We start from the raw sequence: 21,746 nt of genomic DNA, 5'->3' as shown, positions 1-21,746 counted from the left end.
TGCGCCGCTGGCCCCGCGCCCCCGCCCGCGCCGGGCTGCGGCGCTCGCGCAGTGGTGCCCGCGGGAGGCGGGGCCCCGCCGCCGGCACCGCCCGGCGCTCTGCGCCTGCGCGCCTGGCGCTCGGCTCTGCCTCGGCCCCGTACAGCCCCGCCCTCCCCCGCCCGCCCGGCGACAGTGCGCATGCGCACTCCTGCCCCGCGCCCCCGCCCCTTCTCTTTACGCCTGCGCAGTGCGCTCTGCGCGTCTCGGGAGCGTAGCAACGGGGAGCGCCGCTGTCGCTGCGTCAGCCGCCGCTAGGGGGCGCGGCCTGCCCAGCGCCCTCCAAGGTGGTGCCGTTCCGTAGCGACAGCGCGGAGGAGGCCCGCCCGGAACCCTGCCGGGGAGATGCTGCTCGGTGGGGTGCTGGGACCGCCGCCGCCATCACCTTGTCAAACGCCCCACAGCCAGGGGCTGAGAGAGAGAAGGCTGTTTGTCAGACAGCTTGCCGTCCATCTCGCCTGCAGAGAGATGGGTCCCAGAGGTCCTTCCCTGGGAAGGGGGGTCTACATCTTGTTCTGGAAGCTGAACTTGAAAAGAAGGCCTGAGCATGTCATGTTGTCACCGAAATCGGGAATAAACCTCTTAACACCAATGTAGCATTAAAAGCAGGCATTCTCTTTATTGCAGCGCCAGATGCACTCCACCTAATGGGCATACTGAAAGACAAAGGCACACTCATTATATACATTAAAAAATTAATATTCATATAATTCCCAAGAAGTACTCATTTTCGAGGAATCTAATGCATATGTTAAATACCTGCCTGTTTCCATGAAACCTAATATATACATTGTGAGACTGCCTCAACACATGCAGGCTTGCTTATCTTGAAGGTACAAAGCGTACTGAATTGGGGAAGGGTCGCTCTTCAGCGCGTAGGCTTGCTTATCTTGTCAGTATGGAGCTTATATAAAGGGGCCTGTTATTGATATATTAACTGCATTGTCTAAGTTTTTGGAATCAATGTATGCCCGTGAATTTAAAAAAAAAAAAAAAAATCATAAAGAACGTGTGAATTCTTACAGTTCTCAGCAGATCCTGTTATTTTTAGCAACCAGCATCAGAATCTGAACAATTAAATTAAAAGGGCACACTTTCCACAGTTTATGGATTTTGTGTGTGTGTGCAGTGTTTACAGGTTGCTCTAATTACTGATGATGCCAACCTCTGAGAGCTGCTCTAGACAGTGAAAGATGCTGTTCAGGTTCAGAGTGGCCTGGATGAACTGGAGAAATAGTCTGAACAAAGGAGAAAATAACTTACTGGGGGCAAGCACAGAGGCCTATACTGAGCCAGGAATAACCAGTTCTATGAATGCAGACAGAGCAGGACCAGCTCACTTGGTAGCTGTTACATAGACAAGACAGAAAGGAGGTGTATTAGGTAGAATTTACCTCAGTCTGTCACATGATGCCGCTGTTAAAAAAAGGAGATGCTGTACTGTGACATGTAAATGGACATACAGCTTGCAGGACACAGGAAGCACCATGTCTGTTGTACTCTGCGCAATAAGGCGTCACAGGGAATAGTGTATCCAGGTTTAGGTGTTGTGTTTCAAGAAGGTTGTGAGTGAATTACAGCCTCAGGGCCTGAGTGCGCTGACAGGCCTCCGTTGTCCTGAACAGCCTCAGCTGTGGCCTCCACCCCTGCGCCCTCTGCTCCAGGCCTGGCCCAGGCCTTGGCCCTTCATTTTGGCCTTGTCTCCAGTCAAATCTGGCCCTGCCTCCTGTTTCTCCTGAAGAAGACCCCAGCTGGTCAGCTCGCTTGGGATTGTGCGGGCACCCTGTGGGTAGCACCCGCTTTGTCTGCCCCACTGGGATACAGTGGGACTATGGCTGCCTGATGAGCTTGCCCTTGAGCCCTCTCCGCTGAGTCCTGCACTTGCTGCTCCCTCTGGGCAGAAAGCAGAGGCAAAAAAGTGAGGCCTATGGGAAGGCTTATCAAGTGGTGCTTATTTAGACAAAAGAATAAAAGTCTGTAACTTAGTTACATTCTTAGTGCATATAAAATGCTGCATTAATTTTCTACATCCAGAAGTGAGAGGGAAACTTACAATGAGATAAAGGTGTGACAACTAAGTCTTTGGTTAAACTTAAGGGAAAGCTGGCTCTAAGGTTAACATTTCTCATCCTGGCTTTGTGCTACCACAGATCTGTCACCGTGGGCAGTTACAATCATTGGGTTGTTTCTGGTCTTTCACTTACTTAAAATTTTGCCTGAAATGAAGGCCCAGATCATCCAAATATTCTTTGTTGGGCTTAGCTCTGTGACCCACTAACAGTTACTTTTTCTTCAGTGATACAGCTGAAGAGGGTGATTAAACATGACATACACAGGTGTTTGAACCTATTTAACTTAATGAGATTATAAAATTGCAGGCTGATTAATTTTGCCATGTGAATAGAATGGCAGTGCTTTGTTGAATTTTAGCTAAAATGATTTCTTGAAACACTAAGAAGGACTTCTGCACTGTACATACAGTTTACCTGGTAGAGCCAGAAACAAAAAGGAGATTGATCTACAAGAATAGGCCTCTTTTCCAGACTTTGAAATAATTTAGATGTAATGTTGAACTTCATTACTCACAGTTGGGTCTGTAATAGACTGAAGTGGGGTATCCAATCCAATTAATATTCTAACTTTTAATTGTTATCTGAGATCAGATTTCCAATTGCAAGGTAAAATAATTTTCCTCTTTGCACAGATACATAAAAAAATGAATACTTTTGAACTTTTATGTATGCTAATTGCTTTGTCATTCAGACCTGAATAGAAAACTATTTTGTTTCCAGGAAATAGCTGCTTACTGTACGAGCAGAGTTTTCTGTGCAAGTCCTGGTGACATTGAGGTTAGTTGTATTTTCATATCTATAGTATCAGAAAAAATAATTGTGTAGAACTCAAAGCCACTTCTCTTCCTGTATCTGGCTTGAAGACAGCATATTTTGATGATGCTGGTCAGCTTTTGAAGTCTTTTATGCTGAGTCTTTTTTTTTTTTAATGTTAGAAAAATTAATAGCTTCTCTTTGATTGCTAGTTGCTGTTGCTGTTAACAAAACCACAGACTTGGCAAAAGTTGCTGTAATGCTATTGCTCTTCTCTGAGTGCATTTGCTTTTAGCTGTTTTGGGGATGCTCCTCTGTGCATACGTCAGTCTGATTTTGGTGCCCAAAGGAAGGAAAGGGGGTGGAGAGCAACCACTGGTTTTCTTTAAGGAAAGATAAATAAATAATAAGAGTGCTACTCATCTCTTGAAAGCAGTTTACTTCCACACATCTTTCTTTGATGGCTGCTGTAAAGGTAAGAATGTATTTTTTTATGTGTTCTATATGACTTTGCATAGAGGGGTGCATTTTTACTTACTGGAATGCTGTCTTTTAGACACCAAAGATTTCATGGAAAGATCACAACTGAAAATTTAAAAAGTGATTTGTTTGTTTTTTTTTTTTACTTGAAGTGCTAAGATGGTATGCTATTAAAATCACAAGACATAACTTTGGTAAAACATTATCAAAGAAGTTATAAATAATTTGCATATGTGTATGCAAGGATGTGAAAATTTAAACTGTTGCAGCCAGGTAGTAAAAAAATACACTTGTAATTTTCATAACTAAGAATAACTCTATGTGATTGGCATCTACAGAGTAGAAAAATAGCCACAAATTCCAGGAGCTTTTGTGACCGTTTTTACTCTGAACCTCCTTAGTCTGTGTCCTAGCTACTGATGTATTACGTCCATCTTCTGAGTTAGTGGTGAAATAATCCAATTATCTCAAGTCAGTGAAAGCTGTGACTTTAGAAAATCAGTTTATTTATACTTATTTAACTGTCATTATTTTGCTAATGCTTAAGGATCTGAAAGGAGATCAATAAGACATTACATGCAAAATTGCTTTGAGAAAAAGTAGCTTGCTAAGTCAGGCATTTCTAAGTTCAAAAAAAGCTACCTTTTCCAAACTTAATCTTGTCCTTGATAGGCCTTTTGATTGATATTCAGTTATATAACTACATACTATTATAGCCTGATATAAATTAAAAAAAACACTGTGTGTATGCATACCTTTCTCTCCTAAGATGTGACCACGTTGGTCATTCCATGTCCTTTACGATGGCTTTGAGACTTCACATGATAGTTTCAGAAAGCTACTGATCTACCTGAAAAGGGCCTGATGCTGGGTTATCTTAAATACATACTTTAAAATAATGCTTAAACAAAATATTTTATGTGAGCTTTGTGCTGTAAAGGGAGAAGTGTAATGGTATTTACTAAGGAGGTTGCTGTTGCTTTTGGTTTTACAAAGAAAATGCTTTGCTTTGAGGTTAACTGACCACATAAAACAGCTAGCTAGCTGGATGCAGTGGGTAAACATGAAAGGAGGGTATCTGTGAAGGTTTTAAGATTGCTTTTTCCTGTCAGGGAGGATCATTACTGAAAACACCAGTTTTTATTACTGCCAAAAAACTAATCTAATGCAGATGCAATGGTGTTAGAAAAGCTCTTATTCTACAGTGATAGAGAGCTTTTCAGTCCAATCTGAACACCTCTGTGAAATGTAATCATGCCTATTGTGGGGCATAAGGATTATGTCCCATTTTGGGGGATATAATACTTTATTCTTAAGCTAGATTTTAAGTTATCTTTGAATGTGCAGGAAAAATTGACAGAACTGTGCTTAAATCTTCACAGAATCGTAGAATAGTTTGGGGTTGGAAGGGAACTTGAAGACCATCTAATTCCAAATCCTCCTGCCATGGGTAGGGACACCTTCCACTAGACCAGGTTGCTCAAAGCCCCAGACAACCTGGCCTGGAACACTGCCAGGGAGGGGGCAGCCACAGCCTCTCTAGGCCGATTGATTTGGGTGATGGTGTTTGTTGTATCACTGACATGTTGAGGTCAAATGCACTTCTGAAGAATCCTGCTCTGGTTAGGGCAGAACCTGTGTCTTCCGGGGGGGTATAGCTGCATGTAAGACAAAGTGGAAACAAGGGGAGGATCCAAGCTATTCCCTCCCTCACACCATTTAAGTTTGTGCAAGCTTGAAGAGCTGAAACCATGATCTTTTAAAAAATTTGTATGCATCTCTAGATAAGATACTTTATGCCCCCAATATTTTTCATACACTAAGATGTCATCTGAAATCCATTTCCCAAACCAGGCTTGAAATATGGAAAAGTTTTTGCCTTTCCGTGAAGAAGGGAGGTAGTCCTTTTTTAAAGAATTTGAAGGAGATACCAAATAGCAACTATTTCTGTGCTTGCTTAACTGCAGATGTTGCTCTTAGTAGCTGTTTTACAGTGACATGTTCTTAATAGCTCTCTAAGACATTTGTATGTTTTCTTTAAGATCACCAGAGCAGTTTTATTGGATCCACCTAATAATGACTATCATGAATTTTCTAGCTTTTACTGGTGCTTCAGCAGATTTTTGTGATAATGTTGTAGATATGCTAGCCTTTGGAATCTTAGGAGTTTACAGAAAGCATAACTTATGCTGTAGTGGGTGTTTTAGTGTCCTGTACAGTGCAGAGGTCCCTAAATTTGTACTGACTGCTCATTCAGGTTGTATTGACTTAAATGGAGTTGAAGGCTCTAAACATGCTCATCAATCCTGAGAGATATTCTTGAAGTAAAAGATGAAAGCAGGTGAAAAATGCAGGGGCCTTTGAAAATGACATATATTGTGTTAAAAAATTGTTCAGGCTTTTGAGGTTTCAACTGAGTAATTTCCTGTGAAATTGCAGTTGGTAAGGAAATAAAATATGATTATGCCTATCTCTGTCTCTTTTGTTTCCACAGGAAACCGATCTTTTTTTTTTTTTGTCTTTGTTAACACTGCATCTGTGAAATGCTTTGTCCTCTTGGTGTCTGCTGAAGGTTTCATGTGAAAGTATAAAAGAATGGAATGTATACTGTTTATAAACACAAATTATCACCTCCTGCTTTTTTGTGGGAAATTAAGTAAGCTAATTGGGACAAGCTATATGTAAAGTAATTCCCTGCACCAACAGAAATACATTGTCACTATATATCTGAAGTTTTGATGTTTGTTTGTTTGTTAAAAAAACTTGCAGTTTTTTTAAAAACTTGCAGTATTTTAAAATAATGATCAATGATTAATGATCAATGCAAATAGTTGGTCAGATTCTCAGCTGAGGTCCATGAGTGAAGCATCAGTAACTGCTTTGGGAAAGCCTTACCCTTCTGTCCTAGAGCCTAACTGTATGTATTTACTTTAGATTAAGTTTGAAACACTTAAGCAGTTTTCATATATAGGTCTTTAACAATTGGTGGACCGTAAGTGGAACTCTCTTACATTTCTTATGACACATGCTAGAGTAGTATTAAAACGGAATATGGTGTGTAAGCTGAATTGTACTCAATAATGATTTTATTTCTCTGCTGCAAAGTACATTAAAATTGTTTTCTATTTTAGCTGGAGTTTTACAAAAGTGAAGGTCACAATATATCCAAAATACAGTTGTATTTTATACTTACACATTTGTTCATTAACATCATCAGTTTGGGGACGAAATTGTTAGTGCATTGAGCTGGAAATAAACTTTATCTTAACTCTTTGTTCGTGTGTATTAACAAAGGTAATAGCACTACTGGGTATTAAACTGTTTATCTAGACTTAACAGACATAGGTAATAGATAGAAGTGACTTGTAGAGGGTGTCTTTCCCTCATTCCTCTTAGGCTTGTGATATTTTGTCTTGTCACTTTCTAATCTCATTTCACAGAAATTTTTTTTCTTAACCAGCATGACTTTTCCAGTCATGGGGCCTGTAGGCCTGTATTCAAAACTAACTTAAGCTTCTTTTATTGGTTGATTTATGCTGACTGTTCAAAAATGTGAAGATACCTGGCTAAGTGTTGATGGAAAATATAGTGAGACTGTTTGAAGAACGGGACTGTCTTAAAACCTTTCTTGTATCTGAATTAGTGCATGAAAGGTCTGAGCATAACAAAATGTGGTCCTCACATACTATTTGCAATGTCTTGAAAAGGAGAGAAGAGATAATAACATGTATTCTTTTTTTCCCTAGGCCCAGAAATCCCAAATCTACAACACCAAATAAAAAAAAAAAATTCCCCCCACTCCTTTACATCATTTCTTGGTGAATTGTCCCTCCATATGGTGACAGTTAAAGACCTCTCTGGGACCTTGCTGCAAGCTCTCACCTCTTTTGGAACCACTCACAGCAAAACAAGAAGAAAGAAAAGAACAAGAAGTTCTTTCACGTGAAAAAGACAAGACTGCTGTGACCTTGTTAACTGTTCATATTTCCTGGGTAGCAGAGACACTTAAATGATGACTTGTGTGAAGTCAGACACGGTTATTTTTCTTTTTAAGGGTATGACACAGTGAAACTTATCACCAATCAAGTAAGAGCACAGGCACTTAACAGTCAAAGCATATTATACTCTATAAAGTAGTATCCATCTACTCTGAGTGTAGTAGAACCATAGGACAGGAGTCTAAAAAATAAGTGAAGTTTGGGGAAAATGGCTTGTGAATTTAATCTAAACTTCCTTAAGGAACTGGAACAAGAGGCTGTTCTGGAAGTCCTGCACCGTGACCAGATCGTGAGAAAAACAGAGGAGGAAAGAATAAGGTATCTGCTGTTCCCCTATTCCTGTATTTATGTTTCTTTTTTTCTCAGAAGTACTCTTCTTCCTCTTTGCTGTCCTTCCAGATGTATTCCTTGTTTTTTACTTCTCATTGGCTAGTGCCTTTTTATTCTTTGGGAAAACTAAGGGTTAGCCAGATCCTCTTGGATTTACTGTCCTATTGACTACTCTACAGTAAAGATGAGAAAATACTGTTCAATGAATAATCTACTTGATGAATTTTACTTCTAGCCTTCGTAGAAAGCTCAGCTGCTGCTTGTATTTCTTCTATGAAAGCTTTATGGCATTCTCATCATGTTCCTATGTCTATATAGTCCTGGTAACACAGAACATGTTCAGATCTTTGACTGGCTTGTTTAACTTATGTTGTGCCAAGACTGGAGTTAAGAATCATTGGATACCTGCTCATTGTGCTAAAACCATCACTGTCCCTTCTCACATATGACAGGTAGAAAATGCACCACACTGTCTCGGAGGTTGTAACTAGTGTCAGTAAGTGTCATTGGTTAGGAAAGGGATTATGTTTAATTATTTCACACTGTGCAAGTATCTCAGTTGTGAAAGATAAAGGATAATCCTCCAGCATTTTATTTGCTTTATATCAGGGCTAGGACAAGAATTTCCTTGCAGTTTGTACCCTGTTTTCATCCCCATGTAAAACAGGGTATTTGTGTTGCTAAGTTAGAATTTTTTAGTCTCTTAAATGTAGAAACTTAAACTTTGTTTACAGCAAACATTTATGTTACCAGACATATTAAATGACTGTGAAAAGTAAGTAAAGGGTCATAGAGGAAGTTTGAATTGCTTAGAAAATCCCTTTCAACTGTTGATGATATTGCTAACAATTAAAAACATAGATCTTGATTATTAGTACATGTAATGGAAGTAAAGGTAAATGAAAAGGAGAGGTTTTGATATGTTGGTCTGATGTGGTTTTTATTTAACTTTCAGATGATGCATTTGGTATGATTATTTTTACTTGATAGAAGATTTGGTTCTTGGATAAATATGATAAAAAAACATAATCACATGAAAGGGAGCACCATTTAGCCTCAGGTTTTTTTTATGTGAATAGATAATCACTTGCATGCACCATTTTGGTGCCCTGCTCTAAGCATGCCTAACTGACATGAACAGAGCCCCATTTATACGAGGCTGTTGCTCTGTATGTGCCGTTGTGGTGGCACATACAGTCACAGTGCGAAGGTGCTGTGTGCAGACACCTGCAGACAGTGCTCAGTTGAGGTCAGACTCGAGGGTGTATTTCCCACTAATAATGATATTAGCTCGTGACTTATGCAGGGCTTTTGGTCTATTTAATTTTTTTTTAATCTTCTTTTTCCTTTTTTTAACCTGGGGCATTAGGAAACTCAAACTGCAGCTGCAGCAGCTTCGGTGGAAAGGGGCAAGAAATGTAAGCCATGAATACCAGGAGAGATCTTGCGCTCGCTGTCAGAAATCGCTTGGGTTATTGATGAACAGAGGTGCAGTATGCAATGGGTGCAGTCATCGAGTGTGCTCTGAATGCCGTGTCTGCCTGAATCCCTGCCTTTGGAAATGCACTGTTTGTTATGCTCATGGGTAAGAAATTTTAGTGGTTTGGATAAGTGCTGGTTTACACTGATGATCTAGTGGATGCACACTGTTTTTATGTATATATGTTGCTTTAAACAGTTAATGAAACAAAGCCTCTGGCAGAAAGAAAATGTTGAATGAAGTCCTGGTAGCAATTAAATTGATGGGAATTTTGTGTCATATTTCGTGTAGACAGGATTTCTCTTTCTGTGTTTAGCAAAATGGATCCTCAGGGTAGACCAGAGGTAGTATGACAAAAATGATAACAATAAAACATAGGAACAGTTGTTAGTTTCTGAACTGTAGATAGAACTTCCTCTGACTCAATACTGAACCAGTGCATCATAACAAGTTGCTGAAGGTGCTGTGTTTTGGTGTAATATAGCCAATGTCTTGACAATTTCTTAATTGTGATTTTTTTTTTTTTGCCTCATGCTACAGGAGTGAGGAACCTGGATTCATGAATCATTGGAAGTAATGTTTTATATAAATTTAAAAAGCAAAGAGGATTAATAACATTATCAAGAATTGTTTAAATGTGATTTCTGAAATCCAAATTTGTTCACTTTGAATTAGTTTTTTTTTCTTCTACTGTGTCACCTTGACTTTGTTTTCCAGGAAACAATCTTTCTTTCACTCTATTGGTACAATTTTTATATCAAAATACTCCATCATAGTCTATTCTATTCATCATAATATTTCTAAACCAAATAGTTTAGCTCTATTTCCATCTTTGATGAAAAATTATATTGTGTAGGCAAAGAAAGATAGTTTTGGAAATTAATGAACAGCTGTGCTGAATGATATATATCCCTGTACAAAGGGTGAAAATTTGGATGAAATTTTGCTTTATGCCAACGCAAGATTAATACACTACTTCACTCCCTCTTAAGATGCCCAAAAGAGATTTAAATAATGCCTGGGAAATGTATGGCATGGTATTGGTCTTAAACTAAATGAACTACTACTGCTAGTCTAAAGTAATGTTCTATAGTTTGGAAGAGACTATAAACTATCAATAAAAGCTGTTCTCTGAATCCTCAGTTTATTTTGCAATTTATACATAAATTAGGCAGATTAGGTCCATCTGTATTTGATACAAAGCACTTGCTAGATTTTGATGCATCTATTTCACTATCTGTGCTTCATGCCATGTGCACTAAAAGGAAAGATTAAAAAGTTATCTTTCCATATCCTCCTCTAGATACCTCCCTCCACTTCCACTTCTAAATTAGTTACCAGTTATTTGGTAGCCACAGTGGAAATGCCCTGTACAAAGTAGCTAGTTGTTAAACTGCCTTGTATGGTGCTGTGCACCATTAATTATTTCATAGGCTTGCCCAGATATTTAATGGTAAAACCACAAAAGTATGATTTAAATAAATTAAAAGACATTTTTACTTTTACTTGAGGACTTTTTTTGTCTCACTAATATAGAAGAGTTCTTCAGCTGTCATTAAAATTCTTCTTATAGCAAAGAGACAGAACATTTGATCTTATTTAGTTGCGATGTAAAGTCCATTAAAATTGGTCATACTTCTGTTGTCTTCAGTGAGCTTTATATCAAGGCTTCAAATCTCAAGGACAGGGAGTGGAGCAGTGAAGTAAATGTTCCTCAGCTCCTTTTGTTTACCCTGGTGAGGAAAAAATAGGATGACTAAGAAATGTAAGAGCTGATTTTCAAATCCTGAAAACGATAATTTTGAGTCTTGGTTGCCACTAGAGTGTTTTTTCCTGAACAAAACATTATCATCAGCAGCACTACTGAGATTCTCTCCTAGACACTAGGGTCATGTTTGTTATGAGCATGCAGGGATAGGTGAATGTTCATTGTTTACAAAATTAGAAATGTAAGTAGCCTTTGGACTGACAAAGTTTGTGTCTTTCACCTGGAAGAGGCATCTCTTATGTGAATGGAAATGGTATAGTGTGTTGGGGGTTTTTTTGTTTGTTTGGTTTGTCTGGTGTTTGTTGGGTTTTTTTTAAAGGAAATCTGTCTTCTAGGAGTCTAGGCAGACATTTGCTTTGAAGGAGTTAAGTCTTTTTCACTTGATAAAGATAGTTCTTTATCAGCTTTGTTGTCATGCTTTTGGTCATAGCATAATTTAATACACTCTTCAGCCTAAAAAAAAAAAACCAAAGTGGAGGGTATTTCCAGATCTGTTTTCATCCTGTGAGTGGTCTAATCACCTGAGTCTGTGCAGAACTGGAGATTAAACTCTGGGAAGATAACCATGGGTAGTGGAAAGAACATAAAAAGAAGGCTGGAGATGAGAATCGAGGCACTATGCAGAGCCCTTGAAGATCTAGTGCAGCCAGAGGTTTTAGACATTAGCTAATAGATCTCCATCCAAAGTAAGTATTGTGTCTCGAAGTTATTTTAACTTAATTTTCAAGCTCATCTTGTTCAGTTATGCACAAGGATCTATGGTTAGGCATGGAAATAAATAGCACAATCTGCACAGTGAATTTTTTTAATATTCTTCATTTCTACTTACAAAAGTATATTTTAAATGCCTAAAATGCCTTAAATTCAAGCCACAGAAAAAACAAACAGCATCCTACCTAGAGTTTGTCTATTTTAACATAGAGTAAGGTGAGGTGTGAAATGGCAGACCCAGGGATTTTGTTGCCTGACCTTTGGTGGGCATCACTATAGCTCTCGTGATTAGAGATTTTGCTTTCTTAAGAAGGCAAGCCCTACATGAATTTACTGCCGTATATATTGATGCCAATTTCAACCAAATTTGTCAGAGGGAATTGTAATAAAGAGATTGATTTCGCAGAAGGATAATGAACTACTCAGTAGAGAAGAAAGCTTAGTGGCACCTGCACTGAGAAACTTTTTGCAGTAGGACTTCATCCTATAATAAGCATCAGAAAATCCACAAGGAACAGAGATAATACAAATGCCACAAATATTAGTAAGACATTTTGATGAGAATTTGGAACCTGAGGACTCCAGAGAGTCTTCTCCTCAGTTAAAATTAATTTTGTCTCTTTAATAATGTATGAGTTCAGATTGCAGACTTCATTTAAGTCAGTTGGAGACAACAAAATGCAAATCTGCTGCAAATCTGCTCTTGGCAGAGCTATTTAGTCTGATATCATTTTCACAGAATTACAGAATCACAGAATCATCTAGGTTAGAAAAGACCTTGAAGATAGTCTACTCCAACCATTAACCTAATACTGACAGTTCCCAACTACACCATATCCCTAAGTGCTAAGTTGACCCAACTCTTAAACACCTCCAGGGATGGGGACTCCACCATGTCCCTGGGCAGCCCATTCCAACACCCAACAACCCGTTCTGTAAAGAAATGCTTCCTAATATGCAGTCTAAACCTTCCCTGGTGCAACTTGAGGCCATTACCTCTTGTCCTGTCGCTTATTACTTGGTTAAAGAGACTCATCCCCAGCTCTCTGCAACCTCCTTTCAGGGAGCTGTAGAGGGCGATGAGGTCTCCCCTCAGCCTCCTCTTCTCCAGACTAAACACCCCCAGTTCCCTCAGCTGCTCCTCGTACGACCTGTGCTCCAGACCCTGCACCAGCTTCGTTGCCCTTCTCTGGACACGCTCGAGTCATTCAATGTCCTTTTTGTAGTGAGGGGCCCAAAGCTGAACACAGGAATCGAGGGGCGGCCTCACCAGTGCCAAGTACAGGGGTGAGATCCCTTCCCTGTCCCTGCTGGCCACGCTATTGCTGACACAAGCCAGGATGCCATTGGCCTTCTTGGCCCCCTGGGCGCACTGCTGGCTCCTGTTCAGCCGGCTGTCAATCAGCACCCCCAGGTCCCTCTCTGACTGACAGCTCTCCAGCCACTCCTCCCCAAGCCTGTAGCGCTGCTGGGGGTTGTTGTGGCCCAAGGGCAGCCCCCAGCATTTGACCTTATGAAAACTCCTCCAGTTGGCTTCAGCCCATGGCTCCAGCCTGTCCAGGTCTCTCTGCAGAGCCTCCCTACCCTCGAGCATTTGTTAATCGTTACTTTTCCATCCTGTCATCATGGTGCCTGTGTATGACATGGACATCATTGATGTTAGCTTCCACAAAATGGAGAGAGATGGACCATGAAGCCATCACACCATCAGGGTTGTGGAGTTCAGTCCTCCCCGGTACCCATCCCAGGTTCTGCCTGGGAGCATGTCCTCTATCATTGTCTTTCCTGCTCCTCAGACTGGGCTGCAGCTGTACACCGTGGAGGCAGCACAAGTGCCTGGGGCTATTATACAAGTTGGTTGTATAGACTGGGGTAGACCCAGGACTTCTGGCTTCAGAGCAGTATGTATTGCTTTCCATGGGCAGTCCAACATAGCAAAATGGAGAAAAAAACCCACAATAATGGAGGGATTTACAGACCCACAGCAAAATCAGTCAATGGAGTGACCAGTCATGAAATCCTAGTTTTATGATAGGATTAAGAAAGATTGTTGAATGATTACCAAACATTTGAAGAAATGCACTTTGGAAAATGTTGATTAAAATGTGTTTTGCTTGCTTTTCAGAGATGTGAAAGTAAAGGCTGGTGAATGGTTCTTTGAGGAACGAGCAAAGAAATATCCAGGTGAAGGTAATCACTGGAACAGATCATAAAATGCTGTGTAATGTGTAGTCTTCATTTAAGTGAAACACAGAATGTGGTCTGCCACTGTATTTAATATTTCTTCCCCTTGGTAAGAGATTTGTCAGAAATTATCATGCAGTGCATCTGTCTATGCATTAAATAAAACATGAACACAAAGTAGCAGAATTCATTAAAAAGTATAATTTATTTTGTATGAGTAATACGAATAAGAAAATTGCTGGACATGCCAGTTTGAATTAATGGGCTTGTAAGGCTTCTAAGAAATGACATGAAATAAATATAGAAATGTTAAAATATATGTTCAGGAAGGAAATGATCTTGCATCCATTGTTTGTCAAAGTTAAAACTTCAATTGTTTTTATTGAGAAAGTTCTAAAGCTTAAAGAAATGACAGAATGTAATAAAAAAACCCCACAGGCATAGCTATAAATCAGCAGAGAGCTAAACACTTACGGTTTCTTCTAGCCAGCTAGGCCATTGCTTTGTGTCCAGTCTTTTCATTGCAGTTAAAAATACAAAGCTCTAAAAGAAATTATAGAGGATGTGGATGGATTGCCCTATGGGGAATGTGTTAGGCTGTTAGCCTTCATTTTCACCTGCAGTGACTAATGAGGTGGAGAGGATTTCCTTCCTTTTTCCCTTGAAGTGCCTCTTCAGATGGGCAACCATTTCACAGTGACTGACTGTAGCTAAATGTTAAGAGTTTCACGTCCAGTATCTGCATGGTATCTACATTTAAGAATAGATGGTAAAAAGGAAAGCACTAGGCCTTGAGTATCTCTTGGGAAACTTGAATAGGAAGAAATTTATAAATGGAAGAATGTAATCAGGCAAATTTTGGGTAGTATGTATTCACAAAAGACAGCAGGTAGCATATTAAAAAACTAAGCTACAGTTCCTGCTAAAACAATTCATTTAGAACTTGAAAGATTTCACTGAATTGCATTATAGCTAATGAACTGAATTTTAAAGTATTAGTTGACTGATCTTTAAAGCATGGATGTATCCCATAACCATTGTTAACAGTTTTACCTCCTATTATCTTCAGTGAGTCTAAAGCCAGTAATTTTAACAATCTCTCTCAGTTACTGGAAAATGCTATGTTGCTCTCAGACACTGAATCTGATATTGCAAGGTACTGACTGTCCCTCTTTTCAGTAAAATAAAAGTTCTCACCTTGCGTTATCAGAGCTCTGTGGACGCTTGAACCATTTTGCCTAGGTAGTCTAAGCATAATACTGTTGAAGTCACAGAGATTTAAGGATATACAGAAGATAAGCCTGCAGGGAGAAATATGGTGTTTTTTAGTTCTTTTGATTAGACTGATACCGTTAAAGGGGTTAAAAAATGGCAAACTTTGGAACATGGCAGCGGTAGTAGTTATGTAACCTTCAAGTCTGGAGAGACAGTGCCCTCTTTTGGTTTGAGGGTATAACACAGGTGAAGTACTCGCTGGAAAAGTTTATCTGGAAAGAATATATGTTACAGTGGCAGAGTGAAAAATAAAAGTTGCATCAGTATGCTTTTTATTAATTTTATGTAGCTTCTACCGAAGGAACAAAAATAATATTTTCATAAAAGTGGTAGATTGCCTTTACTGACCAATAAATTAAAGATCTAAGAAATCATTTAATGCTGAAAAAAATCAAGGTAGTGAATATTCCTTATTAATAACAGAGTATCAGTTCTGGAGTTCTGATTGAAATTTGTAACACCAGTAAATTGATTATTGTTTCTACCACCACCAAGGTCTACTACTTTTATGTAAGTAATATGTTATAATTAATGACATCTTCAGCAAAGTACAGACCACAAGCTGCTTTCTGTATTAGGAATGATTAGTGATTAAAGCCACTCCAGATATTTTCAGTTGGCCATTTGTTACATACATTTAGCCCTTCTTTCTTTTGCGATCACTCAGGAGCAAACGATGTTTTTATAAGTCTTCATTGTTTGTGCCCAATGGAGCGCTTGCTCCTTGGTGTTCTTTACATCATGTGGCTGCTCACCTGAGGAGCGTGACAAGGTTGCTATTTCCCCACAGGGCTGACCTTAGCCTCACGTTTGTGTTTTCATGATTGTTCGGGTCCCTAGTAGGAAAAGTGAAAAGAACTTTTCATAAGATGCAAGAGGTGACCATGTGCCTACTCTTGTACACATTTTCAAGCTTTCCATAGTGTTTGAGTTCTATGGTTGAAGTGTGCTTTAGTGTAGTGGGCCTGTGCACTACATGTCACCTGGACCTCAGGAGGCCGAGAGCACTTCACAACTTGTAGGAATGGGCCTGTTAGAATCTGTGCATGATTGTCCTCTGCATTTGTGAAGAGCTGGTCTGAACGTGTCACCTGTGAGTGTTTGTGATACAGGAGAAGCTTGTGTTGCTTGGCATGTATGCTGATATGTCAGGTGGGGGTTGATTTCACTCTCGACTTGCATATGTATGAACTTCTGTAAATACAGGCCAGTTCCTGAAAGGCATTGATTTTAAAAAGTATTGTACAGGCATTAGTAACTGCTGTTGTTGCTAAATGACCTTTGGGTGTTTTGATATTTTTCTCTCTTTCACAGGCAGACATGAAACAGTTGGTGCAAAGCTCTTGAAATCTTATCAGAAAATGAGGTAAGATTCATAAAAGGACAAATGGTCCTAGGAGACAGGATTTGTGTAGGTGATATATTGTATGTTATAAACCAGCCAGCAGTTTGTATTTTTTTTATTATGAAAACCAAATTTCAATAGTTTTGGAGTACAAATGATAAAAGCATAGAAAAGTTGCCACTTTTATCTGTCAGCAATCCACAGAAATGGTCCCAAATACAAAAGAGAGTACTATGTTTAGAGTAATAGTGTCTTATTTACTTGAAATAAAGGGACGTGAATTATTTTTGTCATATCTGCTTGTATTTTTTGCATGACTTTACACGATTATCTTTCAAATTTACATACTACTTTTAAATGATCAGAGATGAAAATCATTTACTAGGTATAACAGCAGTAACATCATTATTTGCTCAATGGGAGATATTGCTGATTTGATAGGTTTAGAATAAATAGTAGACAAAAAGCTCTGTATTCAGTAAGACATGTCCACTTACCAAACTTAAAACAAGTAAAGAATCTAGTTTATGCTGAATAAATACTTTGACTAGAGGCCTAAGCATGACCATACTTAAGTTATTACCAGTGTTAAAAATGAAATAACAGCCTACTTATACTATATTGTGTAAAAGAAACAAGAGGTGCCCTCAATTTTATGATAATTATCTGACAGGGCATAACTGCAGAAGACAGAAAGTTAGTCAGCTCGATATAATCTGAACCAGGGCTATGTAAGGACTTGCTTTTACCTCGATGTGGAAAAAGTAAAAGAATCAAAAAGGAAGTTCAGTGGCTGCCTTTAGGGTCTGTGAGTGTGGTGTGCTAACAGAATCAGTTAGAAAGCAGTCAGGTTTTTTTTTCACAGAGGCTGTTTACAACAGGTGAAATGGCTGGAATGCTGTAAAGGGTCACTAACATCCCTGGGCCCAGGCAAGGAAGGATCCTTTTAGTATTGTAAATAAAGGTGGCTGTTTTCTGAAAACAACTTTGAAACAGTGATGGGATGTATTACACAGGAATTGTGTTTTAAATCTTGGAACACAGATTGTAATACAGCCAACCATACGGAAGTCTAGGAAGCCTGTCCTGAATTAGGTCTTCCTGATTGTTTCAAATTAATAATTCTGCCTACAGCAGCTCAAGACTAAGAAGACAGAAAAGTAGTCCTAATTCTTACAAACAGGCAATAAGCCTGTGCTGCAGCTCTTGAAGACACAGGATCTTAACCCAGATCTTTAGACTGCAGGAAAGACAGATAATAAAGATACTGTCCACGAATGTGGCTTATTTATCCATCTGTTAGCATAATATATTAATTGTTGTGCTGGTTTTTGTCTCTTAAATTTCTAGTAAAATTTCTGTCGTACCTCCAACTCCACCTCCTTTCACAGAATCCACAGCAGGAAGCAACGTGACGGTAAAAGTACATATCTGAAAAATATACGTATACCTGAACTTCTTAGTTTGTCATTCATATGAAAAGGCCAGCTATAGAAGTGCAGTAAATAGCAACTACTGTAACTTCATATTGCAATATAAATGCTGCCTTATGTTGCTTTGTCTTTTTTTTTTTTTTTTTTTTTATGCTGCATTGATAATAGGAAAGAAAGGTTGGAGGCTATCGAGTAGGATGTTTTCAAATAATTATTAATTTTTGAGAGAAGTAATTCATCACTTTACTTGGCACTAGAATACTGCATCTGGTTTTTGGTGCCTCACTACAGGAAGGGTGGACTGAAATCTCCTGAGCCCCTTTCCACCCTGAAGGATCCCATGATCCTGTGATATTCTGTAGTCATTTATAAAGCGATCGTTCCATGTGTTACTTTCATTACTGACAGCGAATTTGATGGTTGCATTTGCATTACAGTTTCTAGTGGTCAGAATTGTAGGACATGGCTCAGAACTCATCAAAATTGTACTACATTACTATTTCAGTTCATTTTGGACTGGGTCCTCAGGCCCTGGTTTTGAAGCCCATTGCAATGCTGTAAGCATTCTAATACGTGCTTACCTGGAATTTGATGAAAACTCTTTGATTCAGAGTCACAGGAGAATCTGTAATAGATAGGACTTTCCTTCTTGAAGTATTCAAAACATTACAACAAATCAGTGATATAATTAGTTGTATTTATGAAATTGCTGTGTGATCTTCCTACAAAAAGTTCCGCTTATATATCAAAGACTACAGAAATGAAAAGATTGTTTTCCATCTTCATACATTAGTGTGACTGTTTCAACCATGTCATCTTAAGTCCTCAGTTGTATTTGTCTACAGAAGTGAACAAAGGGCTGCAGCCTTACCATCTGATTGTTATATGGTCTGTAGATATATGATCCTGGAAACTTTGAAACAGCAAATATTTTGTGTTTTCTTACTCTTGGCATCTCTCATTTGCAGGAACTTGGACAGTCTAAAAGTTTTAATAAATCTGTGGAAAACTTGTTTTTGTCTCTCACAACACATATAAAAAGTAAGTAGCTTTCACTGCTTTGTCATTCTAGTAACATAGTCAAATGTTTCAATGTTTTGGCCAAATTGTTGGCCAAAAAATACTTATAAAAAAAGGGTATTGAGTAATGGCTGAAATTACTAATGCAAAGACTGAGCCAACCTGAAAAATACAGTAAGTCTAGTTCTCCTTCAGTATTCTGCTAGTTGTTTAACAAGCTGATGGTACCAATCCAGAATGCCTTTCCTGTAAAGATGTGAAGACTTTGTAATGTTACTTTTAAGTTGAACAGTTGTTCCCACGCAGTATATTTAACTTACGTTAGGACAGCATAATAACCACTTTCTACTATAGTGATCTTCGTGTTATCTGAGTAAAACCCCAACTGACCCTGTTGAAGAATCTGTCATGTAATGGAAGTAGAGTTTAATATTTCCATTCACTGACAGTTTTCAAGATTACCTTTTTCCTGTTTCTCAGTCTGTCTAGAGATGTGGGTTTTTTCAGTGCATACTTTTTAAGAGCCAGCCAGTCCTAACAACTCTTCTTTCATTCTGATCTTTTTGTTTCCTTCCGTTCACTTACGTTGCCTGCTGTTCTTTAAGGTGCAGACTGTGTATGCACCTCCAAGGCTAAATACACTGAGGACAGCCAGCATTTGTGAAGAGCAAATTAAAGGCATCAGTGACCAAAGGAAAACAACTTCTGAGCCTTCTGAAGATTACAAGGGCTTGCAGATTTACATGTATTTGAATGAATCTTAGTGTTTTCTTACTAGCTTCATCTTGAAAAACTCCAAATGTGAGATTAGACCTGAATAAATTTGGCTTTAGTGTCTTTCTGTCTTTCGCCCTAACTCTCGTCTTAGCTCTCGTTTGGTCTTTCCTCTTAACTTCTTCCACCCATCCTAAAGGCCCATTCTCCTTTAACTACACAAATTTAATGTTGTGTATGTGTGAACACATATTAAAGCTATGCAGAGAAACAATGATTATCTCTCCTGAACAGAAGTGTAGTGTAGGGTGGTGTGGGATACTTCATTATTGGAAGCAACTAACTGAGGCAGCACAGAATTGGATGCAAAGTAATTTATTCTGCTTTCTGTTGGTTTGAAGCCTGATCATTTCCCAGTTACTGGCAAAGACTGTCAGGACTGTAGCAAGCTGATTTAATAGTTCACTGCTACCAAAAGGAAGGTCCTACTCCCCCCACATTTGTCTTCTCTCTCTGTTTCTGTCCTTATGCTGCCATTGCTTAACTTGAATTAGCACCAGTGTTTCTGGACCTTTCTGGAAACGGATTTAGCTAATTAAAAGAGCAGAACATTAACCCAGACAAAACACGTAGGTACTTTTTCTGCTGGTTTAGTGAATTAAATAGGCTTAGGGTAGGGTGTGTATGTTGGAGCCTGCACAACAGAGCGTGCTCGGCCTTGTGGCCAAGAGCCAGAGAGTGAGGAGGCAAGAGCAGTGGTTGCAGAGGATGGCAGCAAATTATTAGCTCAGTTCAGCTGTATGTGAAACCCCACTCAGGTGCTATCATCCTCAGTAAGGGTAGAACATTTTAATTTGTGAGAAAATAACAGGCTGTTGCAATCACTGAAGTCAATAATTAAAAAGTACAGGGAGTCTTATAGGGAGAAAGACTTGGGCTTCTTGATTTAAGGAAACAGCTCTTTCAGACAATATGGCCTCTTAGTGAAACCTGGTACTGCGTTGCTAAATGCTTTCAGTCATGAGTGTCTAAAATTAGTACTCTTATCTAGATAAAAATGTCCTGGTTTGCAGAAGTATTTAATACACCCAGCTCTTGTGTGTAGCAGTAAATAAACCTGGAGAACCTTGTTATGCCTCTGATTCTATCACTGAAGCCAGTGTGTGTGCATGTCTGAGAGCAGTGGGAACAAAGGATTTGAGCGTGCAGCACAATGCTGCCGTTGTACAGTCTGCTTTTCATGCTGTTACCTCCTGTTTCACCGTGGTTTGGCAGCAACAGGAGATTATAATCCAATTGTTGCCATTTGGTGAATGTAAAATGAGTTGCTGGTTGTAGTTCTATTTGCAGTGCAAAATCGCCCTTGGCACTAGAGATAGTGTCTGTCTCATTGACTGTTTGGGTAGAGAAGTCAAAGGAGGTAGAGATATGAAAACTGAACAATCATTTTTTTCTCACTGTAACCTGTTTGTTTTAAGAGAGTGTGAGGCAAGCTTGTTTTTCTGCTTCTGCTGGTCAATCTACTCCATTAGATCTCTTATTCCAGCCTCTTTTATTATCTCTGATTTCACTGTGTATTTTAAAAACCTGGTTTCACTTACAGTCAGAGATGACTTAATTGAGCCTGCCTATGAATGTGTCACATGATGCCTTAATGGTGTACACAGAGTACAGTAAACATCTGAGGACTGATTGCTGCTAAGAACAAAACAACCCAAAGTGGCTTCAAAAATCACACTTAAGAGTACTATTGTTTTTGAATACAATAATGACATATTGTCTGCTGTCTGAGGTTCCTCCACAGAGGCTCGTGTTGTGAGAAATATTTATTTCTTCTGTATGAATTAAACATATGATAGCTATTTCATGTACCACTTAAGTTATTAATTCTTCATGAGAGATTATCTGGGATTTACAACAAAGTGTCTGCTGCTGAGCCTGATAGTTTTCAACTTCAAATATCACAGATGAGTGCTGCCCTTCTCTTTAAGTGAAGTTCTGACTGTACCCTGAGGAATAAGAAGCAAAAAGTAGTGCACTAAATGTCCAATTGTCCTACAGATTTATTTGACAATAAAGCAGATGCTACTGAAGTGCTAGTTCCATGAAGTACTTAAGTATGGACATAAGCTTATCCATATGAA

The 21,746-nt window shown here is 39.0% G+C and overlaps 1 protein-coding gene across 1 annotated transcript in view; it reads left to right on the top strand.

Moving 5' to 3' along the window:
- The first annotated feature begins 7,550 nt into the window (after nucleotides 1-7,550).
- The window catches only part of SYTL3 (synaptotagmin like 3), a 38,220-nt gene continuing 24,024 nt past the window's right edge, over nucleotides 7,551-21,746 (top strand). Inside the window, 6 exon segments of the mRNA XM_074896478.1 lie at nucleotides 7,551-7,660; nucleotides 9,042-9,257; nucleotides 13,757-13,821; nucleotides 16,405-16,456; nucleotides 17,786-17,852; nucleotides 18,837-18,909. Of these exon segments, the coding sequence (XP_074752579.1) occupies nucleotides 7,551-7,660; nucleotides 9,042-9,257; nucleotides 13,757-13,821; nucleotides 16,405-16,456; nucleotides 17,786-17,852; nucleotides 18,837-18,909 (583 nt within the window).

Source organism: Athene noctua, chromosome 1 (genome assembly GCF_965140245.1).
Source record: "Athene noctua chromosome 1, bAthNoc1.hap1.1, whole genome shotgun sequence".
In the NCBI taxonomy this organism is placed as follows: domain Eukaryota; kingdom Metazoa; phylum Chordata; class Aves; order Strigiformes; family Strigidae; genus Athene; species Athene noctua.
Note: the sequence above shows the minus strand (reverse complement) of the source record. Positions and strands in the feature narration are given on the sequence as shown.